This window comes from Python bivittatus, unplaced genomic scaffold (genome assembly GCF_059951505.1).
Source record: "Python bivittatus isolate LINGU-HERP-01145 unplaced genomic scaffold, Pbiv_v1 ctg000070_np1212, whole genome shotgun sequence".
Lineage (NCBI taxonomy): Eukaryota > Metazoa > Chordata > Lepidosauria > Squamata > Pythonidae > Python > Python bivittatus.
Genome location: NW_028277034.1, coordinates 50,961,652 through 50,975,175, shown reverse-complemented (window position 1 = coordinate 50,975,175; position 13,524 = coordinate 50,961,652). Strand labels below are relative to the sequence as shown.

General features: G+C 41.9%; 1 protein-coding gene across 2 annotated transcripts in view; it reads left to right on the top strand.

Moving 5' to 3' along the window:
* The window catches only part of SHROOM3 (shroom family member 3), a 130,312-nt gene extending 117,012 nt beyond the window's left edge, over positions 1 to 13,300 (top strand). For both annotated transcript variants that reach the window (XM_088133156.1, XM_088133155.1), the window contains exons 6-10: positions 1,302 to 2,165; positions 2,764 to 3,252; positions 4,826 to 4,976; positions 5,684 to 5,956; positions 7,236 to 13,300. In XM_088133156.1, coding sequence (XP_087989282.1) covers positions 1,302 to 2,165; positions 2,764 to 3,252; positions 4,826 to 4,976; positions 5,684 to 5,956; positions 7,236 to 7,577 — 2,119 coding nt within the window. In that variant the 3' untranslated portion in view covers positions 7,578 to 13,300. The remainder of the gene's footprint in view (positions 1 to 1,301; positions 2,166 to 2,763; positions 3,253 to 4,825; positions 4,977 to 5,683; positions 5,957 to 7,235) is intronic.
* The last annotated feature ends 224 nt before the right edge of the window (positions 13,301 to 13,524 follow it).

Here is a 13,524-nt window from a genome sequence, read left to right as displayed (position 1 = left end):
GATAAATCATTTCCTTATAGCTGCCACATAGTTCATGTAGATATCAGAAATTGAGGTTGACTTGAGGTTGTCTTTGAAAAGCAAAACTCTTGGTGATTACATGGATGTCCACGTAGTTTTCTATATAATCTGTATGGAAATAGTTCGCCATTACTTACTTACAAAATATTTTTTCAGTATCCTACAGCTGTATGATTTCTCAGGCTCTCATCCAAGTACTAACTAGATCTGACCCTGTTTTACTTCAGCCAAAGTCAAATAGATGCTACCACCTGCTATGGTCCAAGCTGGTAATATACCACCAGAAGGCACACTGTGGCATAAAAGCACACAGGGCAGTTAAACCATGCTGATAGAAAATGTTCACATGATTGAAAAAGACTGGTTGGGGAGAAGCAGGATGTAGTGATGATGGATCATTGAAAGCTTACCGTTCATTTTGATTCAGTTGGAGGGACATGTCTAACTCTAACATCTTATGGCAAACTGCAAATAACTAGTTGGCATCTGTGGCTTCAAAAGTAAAGAGTTTTGTAGAACAGATTGATTGAGAATTGTAGTTGCTGTTGGAGTTGAGAAGAGAATTGGGAAATCTTGCAAATAGCTCTTAATACTTTTTTATGGCTTTGCACGAAAAGTTTTCTGGGTGTCGTCCACCCCACCCAATTAATCAGTGTTTCAACTCTCATTGGGCATTGACTTTTCCATACAGGTTCTTAAATAACTAAATTGACACTCTGTCAGCACCGAGCCAACAGGATCTGGAAACGGGTTATTTAGAAATACAGTATAAGTTACTGCTAAACCTAATGTTCTAAAGTGATTTTTTTCCATCTTAAACGTCTTCAAAATGCTGGTGTATCAGCAGTTTATAGGTTACATTAAGCGCATTCCTGTGAGGAAAGGTTTTTATTGTCAGGCACTGTTTTATTGATTTGTAAGTTCATGTTTCAAAATAGGATCAGTTGGATAAAGAAAAAAATAATAATATAACAGTAGCCAATTAGAGCAGTCTACAAATGAAGACGGCATTTTAAAGGAAAGTCAGTGGGGTCATGTAAAGCAAAATCTTACTCACAGTTCTGAGTGTTTTGTTTCGGAAGGGAGGGTTCGACCAGCCATCATTTGATCATGGAACCCATCAAATTACTTTGGGCCAGTCACTTTCTATATAATGGTAACCCCCATGGCTATTTTTTAAAATTATTTCTGCTTTAATTGGGGGGGTCAATGTGCCTTTTCTCCCCTCTTTTTTGTTTTATTTCATTTTGGGAGAACTCTGTTTTCTTGCTCTGTCCTAGGTCATTTAACAAAAGAGGTCATCTGGAAAAATCAGCATTCACACAATACCGTCCTCATCATAGCAGTGAGAATGTTGGTAGTTCAGCACCACTAACAGAGAGACAGAAGGCCCCTGATCTTCTCAGACATCTCAGCAGAACATCAGCTTTTGTTTCACCTTCCACAGATATGAGGGATAAGCATTCTGATTCTAAGCAAGGCTTCAGACGTGTTACTCCTTCAAGAACTAGCTATTCTTCCCGTAATACTGCATCCTCCACCCCAACTCTTTCAGACTTTTCAGCTGCTGGAGAAAACACAGGAACAAGATGGCAGCCCAGGCCTGACAAGGAGGACAATAATAAAGTTCAGACCCAGGTCCTGGAAAGTATCTGTCATCCAGGCAAGGAGCCAATAGAAGAAACAACTTGGAGATCAAAGTCTACTCTGTCTCAGAGACAACTCCCGCCTAAACTTAAATGGGTCAGAGATGAGAGCCATCCAAAGAGTTCCACTTCTGTTCAGACATCTGGCCAGAAGGTTTTCCAACAGTGGCAAGGTATTCCCTCTCAGAATAGTTCGTTCTCTGAGCCAGAAACTCTGTCTGGTCAAGGAAGATTCTCACTTCGCATCTCAGAATCCTACCTCCAGCTGTCTCCACCACCATTCTGTCAAGGAGAGGACGATGATGATGTTTTCATCAAAGATGCACAGAGTCATCCTATGGGTGCTATATCAGAACATCCACCACCTCCTAAGAGCCCCAGTGACATATTAAACACCCTGGAAGAATTTCCACCTCCACCTTCCATTGCGGTGTTGGAAGAGAATAATCCAGTAGCAGATAGATCTATAAGTCTTGGAGAGGAGAAGACAACAACAAGGTACTGGACACTGCAGTGACTTTTCCAGCTCTTCCTACTCTTAGATTGTAGATAATGTATTTATCAGCAGGAACTTCAAACTAATGCATCTAACTAACTTTTGACTTTGATCTAATTGCTCAGAAGTAAAATGGGTTTGGTCTTCAGAATGATCCTTGAAACACTTTGAGGACAACTATTTTCTAAATACTTAAATATTTGTCTGGTGATCCCCAAAGTTTTGATACTTTGCTATTTAATATCTTACAGCATTTAAGCTTGATATGTGGTGTTTGATATTCTATAACAATCAAATTGACTGAATGTTGTAGCTGACATGCAGCCATAATTCATACCTTGCTGTATTTTGGTATGCAATAGCATTCAGTCCAACTTAGCCTTACAATTTGGTGTGGAATTTCACATCAGAACACAAAGTTGAGTTTTAAATTTCAATTTTAGACCCTTAAAAATCAATTAGATTTAACTTCTAAATAAATGCAGGTAGACTTGGAGGTATGCTGAATCAGGGAGCTGTAAGGAATTGGGAAAATGGTCTGTAGCGCTGTTTCTGAATCTAGGCTTAAAATGGTGTTTTTTTCCTGCTCATTATTAACAGGAACCTCAGAAGTTTCTCCAGAGACTTCACTGTGAGAGAGAAAGCCGGACCAGATTTCTTTGGGACCAGCACTCCTCCACCGGTTGGAGCTTCAGAATCCAAACCGAGTGCAGTAATTCCTTCTTTGGAAGCCCAAGAACACTGTCCTGCAATTCAAGGTCTAGTTGACAAGGGACCTTCCCACCAATCTCAAGAGGCTGCAGCTGCAAATGAGGAATCTGAAAATAAGGGACTCCATCTTAAGAAGAATAAAAGGAAAGAGAAAACTCGTGAGGATATGAAGGAAGAGTCCTTAGCTAAGGAAATTGTGCATAAGGACAAGTCGCTTTCTAGCATCCTAGATCCCGATTCCAAGATGAAAACTACTATGGATCTAATGGAGGGGATATTTCCCAGTGGGCCCCGAGGGCTTAAAGAAAACGCAAAGAAGAAGATAATGCAGAAAAGGATAAATGATTCTGCCAGTAATTTCTCTCTAGCTGGCAACAAGTAAGCTTCTTTAAGTTTTTACTCCATGGGTTAGCTTCAGCTGTCCTTTTGTAAATGATTAGCCATTGTTGAAGAATGGTTGGAATATATTTGTACCGTGCCTGTCACCTACCCCTATATCACATATTTGGTAAATAGATATTATTTATTTGCTTGCTTGCTTTTTCCCATTTACATTCGGTGTTCTGAAAAAGAGGGCCATTGCATGGTTGTGGCGAAGGGGCCGGATTACAAGTGAGGAGACCCAAGCTCTGGTCCTTCCTCCCTTAGGCCCAGAAGGCAGCTGGGTGACCTTGGGCCAGTCGCTGCTTCTCAGCCCTAATCAGCGTGAGGCTCTGCAACAAGCCACCATCGCCTATCATCGATAGCTTCACTGTAAGAACTCGGCTAGTGCCGTGCAAAAACAAGCAGGTTCTGCAACTTGCAGGATAAACACTAAGAAAAGCAACAGCCGCCTATCTCATGTTTCTGAAAACCAGCCTAAATACGTTATCATCAGATTCTTAGGAAAATGAAAAGGCTTTGAGGGAGCCTTTTCATGCTGAACTTTTACATTTTTGCAGGAGTAGCATCGCACCCAGCCCACCATTCTACACGTGCTGCAGCAACAGGGCACAGCTGAAGTTTTGTTGATCTCTGTAGCAAATTGCATTTTTGCTTAAATGTTGTTTGCAAGAGGTTTTTTTTTTTTTTTTTAATCGGGCATTCTGTGCTGCAGTTTAAGTGGAACGCGTAGAGTAAAAAGAACTTGGGCGGGAGGTTGGAATAAAAGACCTCCAACCTTATGATTTTGTGATTCTATGAACTACTCAAAGGGAAAAAACCCTTTAACGGTGGCTTCTCTCTGGATCCTGAAATATTGATCAAGAGTTACTGCAGGGAAATTTCTCCGAAACTTGCTTGTCCCTAATTTCCCTTTGCAGTGTGCAGCAAAAAAAGAGTTGTGCTGTCAGTTTGAGCAAGAGTGCCAGGGAGCCTTAAGGTTTTCATTTGAATTCCTGCACTAGGAAAGGTGTTGGGGTTGATGGACTAAATGGCCCCTTGCTTTATGATTCAGTGATGCCTCCGTGCAGGTCTGGGCGCTTGAGATTAAGTCTGAGAGTCAAGTTTTTGCAAAAGCATGGAATTCTTTGAGAGATTAATTACTGGAGAAATCTTTGGAAGAAAAAAAAAATACTACGCGATACATGTGAATGGATTATCCCATTTAAAAGATGGTTGGCTTGCGCCATCCGGTGGCAGTCCGGTGTCAGCAGCAAGGTGCTTGAAGAACATTTCTATTATATCAATCTGCATCCCCCCATCTGGGCACCTTCCAGATGTGTGGACAGAATTCCCACCTTGCCATGATCACCTCTGAGGCCTTTGAAAGTCAAGGTTCGTAACTGGGAGGTTGACCAAGTTGGGCGTGATATAAGCTGAGGTTTAACTCTCAAAGCGGTGAATGAGCAGGAGGTAAAAACTCATTCCTTGTCCATTCATACCAGTTCGGGAATGTATCTTAATGGGCAGAAGAAGGCCAAAAGTATTTTCCTACCTTCCTGTTTATATACTTGCTCTGTACTCTGTTTAGGAAAGATGAGAAAGAAACTGCCGGGATGCTGGTCACCTGTCCAACTTACTACAATGTGTCGGTACCCAAAGCTGAGCTTTTGAATAAAATCAAGAATTTGCCTGAAGAAGCAGGTGGGGATGACGAGCAGGTGGACATCAATGAAAAGAAGGTGGGTTTTGAGCATCTCTACTGCAGAAGGATCAGGTATACTTTTAAGCAAACCTGTGTGAATCCAAAGGCATCCACGGGATAAGGGACGTCCATCAAAATGACAAAAACAGCATAGCACTGTTGGGATGTAAGCTCCATCTTTTCCATATGTGTGTGCAACATCACAATGTGTGCACAAAAGGGGTGGAGCCTACGCTGCAGTGGTGGAATGCTGCTGTCAACATTTGGTCTTCCTTGCAGATACATCTGCATGAATTCAAGGTTTTGCCACCCCATTGTGCAAAATGCAGCAGCAAACCCTGGTATCTATCTCTTAACAATGTCTTTAAAAATGACAAGATAGCATTAAAAGAAATTAATTAATTTAAAATTAAAAGAATTTTTAAAATCTTAGGTCAATTTTTTTTCATGTTATGTTCAAACAGTCCATTTCTTCATCCAACATGCCAGTGAATATGACTGTTCCTCAGGTAAAAGCCAATATAATGTCTCAGTGATTTGTCTCATGAATATGACCTCCCATTTCTTAGTGCTAAATAGACAAGAAAAACTGGGTTGCTTTTTTTAAAGATAAAATTACAACATCACACAATTGAGTTCTCTCAAGTGTGGTGACCAAATGGTGCCAGGAAAAAAAGCATCGATCATAGGCTATTACTTTACCTCCCAGCGGTGACTGATTTCTGTTTGCTTCTTACTTACCAGGCTGAACTCATTGAGAGCTTGACCCACAAATTAGAGACTCTAAAGGAAGCCAAGGAGAGCTTACTAGCAGACATCAAGCTCAACAACACCTTGGGAGAGGAGGTAGAAGCTCTGATCAGTGGCCTGTGCAAGCCCAATGAATTTGAAAAATACAGAATGTTCATTGGAGACCTGGATAAGGTGGTCAGCCTCTTGCTTTCACTCTCAGGGCGCCTGGCTCGGGTGGAGAATGTTCTTAGCAGCCTTGGTGAAGATGCGGATAAACAAGAATGGGTATGCCAATTTTGGACTTCAAAACCTGAATATAAGGCATATTTGCACTTACATTCTGAAAGAGGAGTATTTAATTGGTTTTAGATAGTAAAGGGGTTCCCAGGGTTTGCATTTCTCTGTCCTTCAGAAGCAGTTGGAAAGCAGTTGTCTCACTTTACCAGCTGTGAGACTCAGGGAATGTGCTGAGATCACCATGAGTTTTTCAGTGTCCCTTCCAGCTGACAAAGAGGAAAATGCAGAAAGTATTATTTAGTCATATCCCCCTGCCGCCTGAGCAAATGGGGTTGCACAGTAACATATTCTCTTGTCTCCATTCATTGCAGAGGGGAGAAAAAAATAATGTGATAGGATTCTCACAATCTTAATGTTGTGGGTGGATTTGCTGAAAAGTCAGCATGGTTAACAGAAGATGAGAAGGTCCTGGCTATGAAGCAATCGTTCTCATGTCATTTAATTGCTCGCTGAAAGTTATGAAAGTAGAATGATATCATGATGAAACATCTACAATGGGGGGCATCTCCCATAAAAGCACAATACCTCATTCCTGGTGCCTAATGAAGGAATTCATCTCTCCTTCCTCAGCCTAGCTGAGAATGGCACAATGGGTAAAAAAAACAGGACAGCAATAGAATTGAGGGTAGAGGGTTTCAGAGCAGAGAAGATCTCGCTCAACATGTGAGTAGGTTCACATGTGCATGAGCTCCTTCGCCTTTCCAGCAGAAGGTATCGGTAACAGTGCTGAAAGAGAAATGGAGCTGCAACTGGAGTCATAGGTGGGTTGAATCTATTTGCAACATTGATGGGAAACAGGAGGAGATGAGATGAATCAGGAGTTCCCAGCCATGAGTAGCTGGATCTCTAGTGCAGTAATTAAAACCAGTTTCAGTGCATTTTCATTGAAATGCTACAGAGCTAGAATAACATTGTCTCAGCCCCCTCAACTGGCCTGGTGGTGAGCAATCAGACAGATGTAGGACCAGTCTCGAACTGTCAGAGTCCTTGCATGGAGGCACCTTGAGATGAAAGAGGCTCTACACACTCTGTCATTCAAGGAGCTTTCTATACAAGACACCTTCCTGATTTCATTTCCAAGGAGAAGAAGTGCACAGTCCATCTCTGTCCACTCCATTGAAATGCCCAGGAAAGCCCTTGCATAGAGCTTCCATTCTAGGGATCTCAGGTTGCTGGAGCAATCCACATCACGCCAGAGCTGCAATACTGAATCTTTCATTTTCTGTTGTTCCTTTTCCCCCATCCTTCTCCCTGGAATATCTGACAGACCTCTCTGAACGAAAAGCGGAAAATGTTGGCAGGCCAGCATGAAGACGCCCGTGAATTGAAGGAGAACTTGGACCGGCGAGAGCGTGTGGTCTTGGACATTTTGAGCAGTTACCTCTCAGAGGAACAGCTTCAGGACTACCAACACTTTGTGAAGATGAAATCGGGGCTGCTTATAGAACAGCGTGAGCTGGATGACAAGATCAAACTAGGGCAAGAACAACTCAAGTGCCTTTTGGAGAGCCTTCCCACAGGATACTTCCTCGAGAGCAAAACAGCCACAGAACCTCCAGCAACCCCTGGAACCAACTCTCATAACAGATCTACCCCATCTTTGCTCTGACCTTCCCCAGATGGAGCCCATGTTAAAAAATAAACCTCTTGCATTGATTTAATCAGAGACAGAGTTTAATGTTTGAAATTGAAGGTGGATTAATTTTTTTTTCTAATTAATGTAAGGAACTCAAACAGCCATGAAGACTTTATGTTTTTTCTTCTCCCCACAGTCACAGCAAATCTGTATGGAGCACATGAGAAAGGACTCTATTCTAATGGCTAAAATGGAATGCAGCGTGTCCTGGGAGGGACATTGGTTTCCAACAGCTCTAAGTTCAAGTTGTGCCCATTAAGGGGGGCCCTCTCTGAGCACCAAATTAAATTATGAAGGATATACAATAATGAAGCCTTAATTAAAATATTGATGAACTATCTGCTGTGTCTTGAACAATATTGATATTTATATTTTTTAAAGCTACAAGATGGAATTCTGTAAAGATTTTGTACATACACTAACCTCTTGTTTGATTCTACTTCAACCATGCCGGGGGGGGGGGATTGTTTTAACCTTTTTGTGCTTAACAACAACAAAAAAAGAAGCACCCCCCCCTCCTTGGGGGGAGGGGGAAACAGAACATAATGGCGCACCACAGCTTGGAGCAGCTGTGTTGACGCTAAAGGACAAACAGAAAAAACTCCCGGCTCCGAGCCAGGAATTCCTTGTGCACACAAATATTTACATGCAATGAGTACTTTTGTGCTTGTCAGCTCAAAAATTGGACGTGGATGGATCCAGTTTCACACTGGCCGAAGGAAGCAAATAGGAAGCTCTCGGTTTTATTGGATGGGGATCCCCCATCGCAGTGCTGCGGCCGTGCAGCTGTATGCTTACAATCCATGGGAACCACCTCCCCTGCCTTGCGGATCAGTTCATGCTCCTCTGGGCAGCCATATCCAGTGCAAAGGTATTGCGCGCAGGGGAGAAATCTCTGCCCAAGGTTTTTAGGCAAGCAGGATCCAGCGTAGGTTTGTGAGCGAGATTCCGCGTGCACAGAATGTCTTTCCACCCACAGTGCATCAGAGCATTTCTCCCTTTGGAGACCCACTGAAGGGACCAGTAAGGGACCCGAGAAAGTTTTGCACAGCAAAATACTGTCTTCCAAGACTGCGGTGTGACACAACTGAACCCAGCACTTGTGTGAACCAAACAACTCAGGAGTCAGCAGGAAGCAGAAGCTTCTTCCTAAATTTTCCCGTGGTCTCAGTGACTATTGAAAAACAATAAAATCGGAACGCATGCCGCCTGCAAAGTGTTGGAGGATTTCTGGAGGTGGTTCTTTGTCCTTATTTATAGATTGCTTTTTTAAAAAAACAAAACACACTTATCCTTGGTTGTTTCTAAACACGGTGGTTCTTTGTTTTGCTAATCTTTGGCTGTCCTTAAAAGTGATCCAAAATTAAGATAACCTAGCACAAAATGTGGGCAAACTGAGTTGACAGTCACACAGTCTCTTACATTCCTGTTTAAATCAAACGGGATTTTTCTTCTTCGTTAAATCTGAAGGATTTCTTCATAATTTATTACAGCAGGGAAGACATTTCCTATTTCTATGTTTTGTATGTGCTCAGAGCCATCACTCCACACGGCTCTGCAGTGTTTTGGGTGCATTCAAGGGGCAGGAATGTATGTGATATCTGCAAAGAGGCGCCTGTTGCTTAAAGCTTTATGCTGGTCTGTGACCGTGATAAAGGTTTGATGATCATGATAAAGCAGATCTTTGCGGCAAATGATCTGCAGAGGGTAGCTGAGGTTTGCCTCTTCTCCCTTGCAAATCTTTTGCCGCACTACAACTTACTCCCTCCTGCCCAGCCACTGTCCTTTAGGTCTCAGAATCCAGCTGGAGGAAAAGCTTTTAAAACAGCAGGGGAAGGGTAGGGGCCTGTCAAGAAAGAATGAGAAAGCAGGAGATAGTAGCCCTTCCCTTAAGGAGAACTCTGAGTGGAAAACAGGAACCCTGTCTCTGTTTCAGAATGTGTAGTTTCACTAAAGTTAAATTACTAAAAAAATTGGAATATATTTTAAGAGCATTAATTCTGGATATTTTTATTTTTGTAATGCATATGTAAGAAGAGTCTCAATGTTATAAAACAGTCGGTCTCTCTTTTTTTTAAAAAAAAAAGACTCCCCTATTTGGGTTTGCACACTGCATTAAGCTATGGTTTATTTAACCCTGGGTTGTTTCCTAAACCACAGCAGCCTGGTCCACATATAACACTATAAACTATGTTTTATAAACCACAGTGGTTAAATTCATGTAATACCTAAGCCAGTAACCAAGATATTATATTAAGGCTTACTGTAATGTGTGAACCTAGTTGATATATTTTCCTTTTTTTTTTTTTTTTTTTAATGACGCTCAGGACTCAAAGCATCATGTTATGATTGCTAAAGTTATGCCAGATCAACACTTGGCCAAATACAGAGATACCACTGGAATCATAGGCATTCAGTAGAAGCCATAATGATGTCATGGGTAATGTCACTGATTACATAACAAGCTTCTTTGGCATGATGGCATCATGATGCACATGATGTCATTTGCATGTCCCTACACACACCCATGATTGGGAAGGTCTTATGTCTACAGGCATGTATGTACAAGTCCTCCCCTTCATCCCTATTATGGTGCCCAAATTTTGCCTGATGGTATTTTCATCAGTAGTTCACCAAAAGCTATACTAAGCGCCTGCCCACTTTTTAAAAAAAATCTGACTGCACAGCAAAAGTGATGAAATGCTTCAATCTGGCACTGCCTTCATGTCCACTCTCTGGCTAAATTTGATGCGCTGCTCCTACCCTCTTGAAGGGGTTATTCCATTGCCTCCTCAATGGCCTGGTTCATAAATCATGAAATGCCTTGGCTTGTTTAATCATTCTTTGTTGTGTAAGCCACAACTGGCTAGGCTCATGCTGCAAACCAAGGTTTATAAATCACAGTGGCTAGGTTGACACAGGCATCAACCCAAAGCCAAACCAGCCATGTTATATCTTAGCATAATGTATGAACCCAGTTGACCATTCACAAGGTTAGCCTTTCCCAACGAGTTGCCTTCTGGAAGAGTTGGAATTCTACAACTCCCGGAATTCCCAGCCAGCTGTTGGACATGGAGGTATGACAGGTAATTCTCTTAGTTCTATTTTACGAATATTGAGCAAGACTGAGCAATTGCAAATTAGCTACAACCAAAGAATAAACAAACAGTAAACTCACCACGTAGGCAGCATGGGTGTCTGTAGTGGGGGCATGGCCCAAATTATGTATTTTGCATCGTTTAAACCACATTGTGACCCATGGCTTGTACTGGATGCCTATGAGAATCTGGACTTTAGGTATTTTCTCAGGTCCACACTACACAAGATTGGTTCTTGGGCAGTAAAGTCTTTCACTGAGCTGCTAAGTTGACATGTTTCCCTGCAGAAAGATATGACTGGATGGCTCATGTTTGGCAACCACTCAGCCTCAACACCTTTGTACCTTGCTGAGTAACATACATATATTTAACAATTAACTTTTATGGAGGCAGAGTCATTTGTCAAGAAAGGTGCTTTTGGGGAGGAGGAAGGGAGATCTTGTCCTGAGCATAACATGTAATAATATTCTCTGCACATTTCATAGTTTGACCAGTTCTTTATACAGTGGGGTTTGTTCCCTGGGAACCACAATGCTCTGGCTTCGGTGCAATTAAATAAAATTATACCCATGAAACTCTGGGAGAACATTGGAGTTAAACAGATTACCCCATTCTAGGCACCTTTCAGATGTGTGAAGTTTAATTTCCAGAATTCTTAGCAATGGCTATGCCCGCTGGGGAATTCTGGGAGTTGAAGTCCACATGTGTAGAGGCATCGAGGTTGGGGAAGGTTTAAGGGTCTTCTAAAAGCCAGGAGCTTTGGTTCCTCAAATTCACCAGCAGTTTTGTGCCATTGTGTCAGAGTTTTTTTTGGGGGGGGGACAGTCATTAAGTGGGGGAATAGTAAAGCTGCCTCTTCACAGCATTCAGAAACCACAGATAAATTGTGGTTGGGCTCTTGGCATCCTCATATCTCAGGAGATGGGACAAGGCAAGAATTCCTAACAACGGGAAACTATTTGTCCTGGAGCAGTGTTGTCCAAACTTGGCCACTTTAAGATGAGTGGACTTCAACTCTCAGAATTCCCCAGCCAGCCAAGTCCACTCATCTTAAAGTGGCCAAGTTTGGACAACACTGTCCTAGAGCTTAATCTGCCTTGCAGCATTTCCTCCAGAATAGCAGCTGAGCTATTAGCTCAACTCCAAACAATCTTCTTGAGTCCTAAAGTAGAGGTTCTCAGGATGTGGGTTGAGACCCACAGGAGGCATCTTGAGCAATTTTGAAGGGAGTCCAAGCTCTTTTAAAATGTTACCTCAGGCATAGTAGTTGAGCTTGAAACTTTTATGAACTCATCTGGTTTCTGTGTGAGAGGGCACACAACTTCATTTTTCATTTTAGGAGATTGTGATTTTTCAGAATTTGAGAACCTGTGTCTTAGATATTAGAGTATGAGTCAGCCTTGGCATACACCCCCCTTGGAAAAATAAAGCTATGGTCCTTAAAGCTGTTTAATAATCAACTCAGTAACATCCATGGACTACGAGGTGAATGACACCATATACCAAGGAAACTCACATTATTTTGTAAATGTTTTCCATGCTACAAATTACCATGTTTTCTTTTCCAATAAACAACTACAGAACTATCCAGGTTCTGATCTTGAATTCTAGGCTTCTCAGAAATTACTCTTCCAAAAGAGGAAAATCAACTGCCTTCACACAGTAGGCTTCCGCAGGCATTAAAAATTGTTAATTATGAAATAATGGAACCCCTATATCTACAAGGTTGAAAGCCTTCAAATTTAGAACTTAATGAATCTCCATAGGCCATTTCAACTGAGATGTTTGCTGCTATTTTAGAATATCCCCTGGGTGATGCATGTGACAGTCAAAACAAGATAGCATGCAATTTCTGTGTCTTCGTTACCATTAATCTCCCTTGTTGGTACAGAATGTCTGTTCTGGAATGATGATGTCTTTTTTTAATATGTTTGAGCACAAACTGAGTGAGGGCCATGTTCTCTCACAAACCAATCAGATTTGCCAATAGCTCCCACCCAATTATGACTTGCCCATTAAAAAGTAAACTGCTACCCCATTTGCCTACTTCCCAATGAGGGTGTTATGAAATTACTCTGCCTCATTTATGGATTGTGACAGGTGGGCTATATAACCATCTTCCAAATAATTTCCACCTTCCTCCTGTATTTTTCCACCCTTCCAGTTTCATGTAAGGAGGAAAGAGAGGAAATCTCAACAACACTCTTTGGGGGCATAGGGGTACTCTAAATGGAGCAGGAATAACACCAATGCCTTATCCTATTTATAAAAGTTTCTGAAATTGTCCTCCAGAGATGATTTTGGTTGGGCCAGGCAAATGGGCAAGACTGTCTTGATAAACGATCGGCAAATTTTAAGGTTGAGCCAGCCTTAAAAATTTGTGCCTCTTATTCTCGCTGGATTGGGGGAGGGGGGAAGGAAATACCATTTTGTACATGGATTGTTTGCTTGGTTAAAGAAAGAATGTGATTGTTTGGGAGGGTTGTACTCATCTAAAAATTGGCATGATTGTTGGGGTGGGGAGAGTTATGTTAGGAATGATCATTGGCAACTGGAGTGGTGATGTGTTCTTGGAAACCATTAAAGATTAAACGTTCTCTTCAATTGTTCATAGTGCAAGTGTAACTTAATTCATTTCTTGCAAGATTCACTACCTGTCTAGAAACCGCATAGGTGTTGCAAAAGGCTGGAGTGTCCAAACCCTCCTGATCCATTTACTGCAAAGGTACACAATGTGGGGGGAACTGAAAGTTGGACTTGCTTTAGAGTGGCATGCTGGAGGCACATCGGCCAAACATGGTGACATCAGGACAAAAACTAAG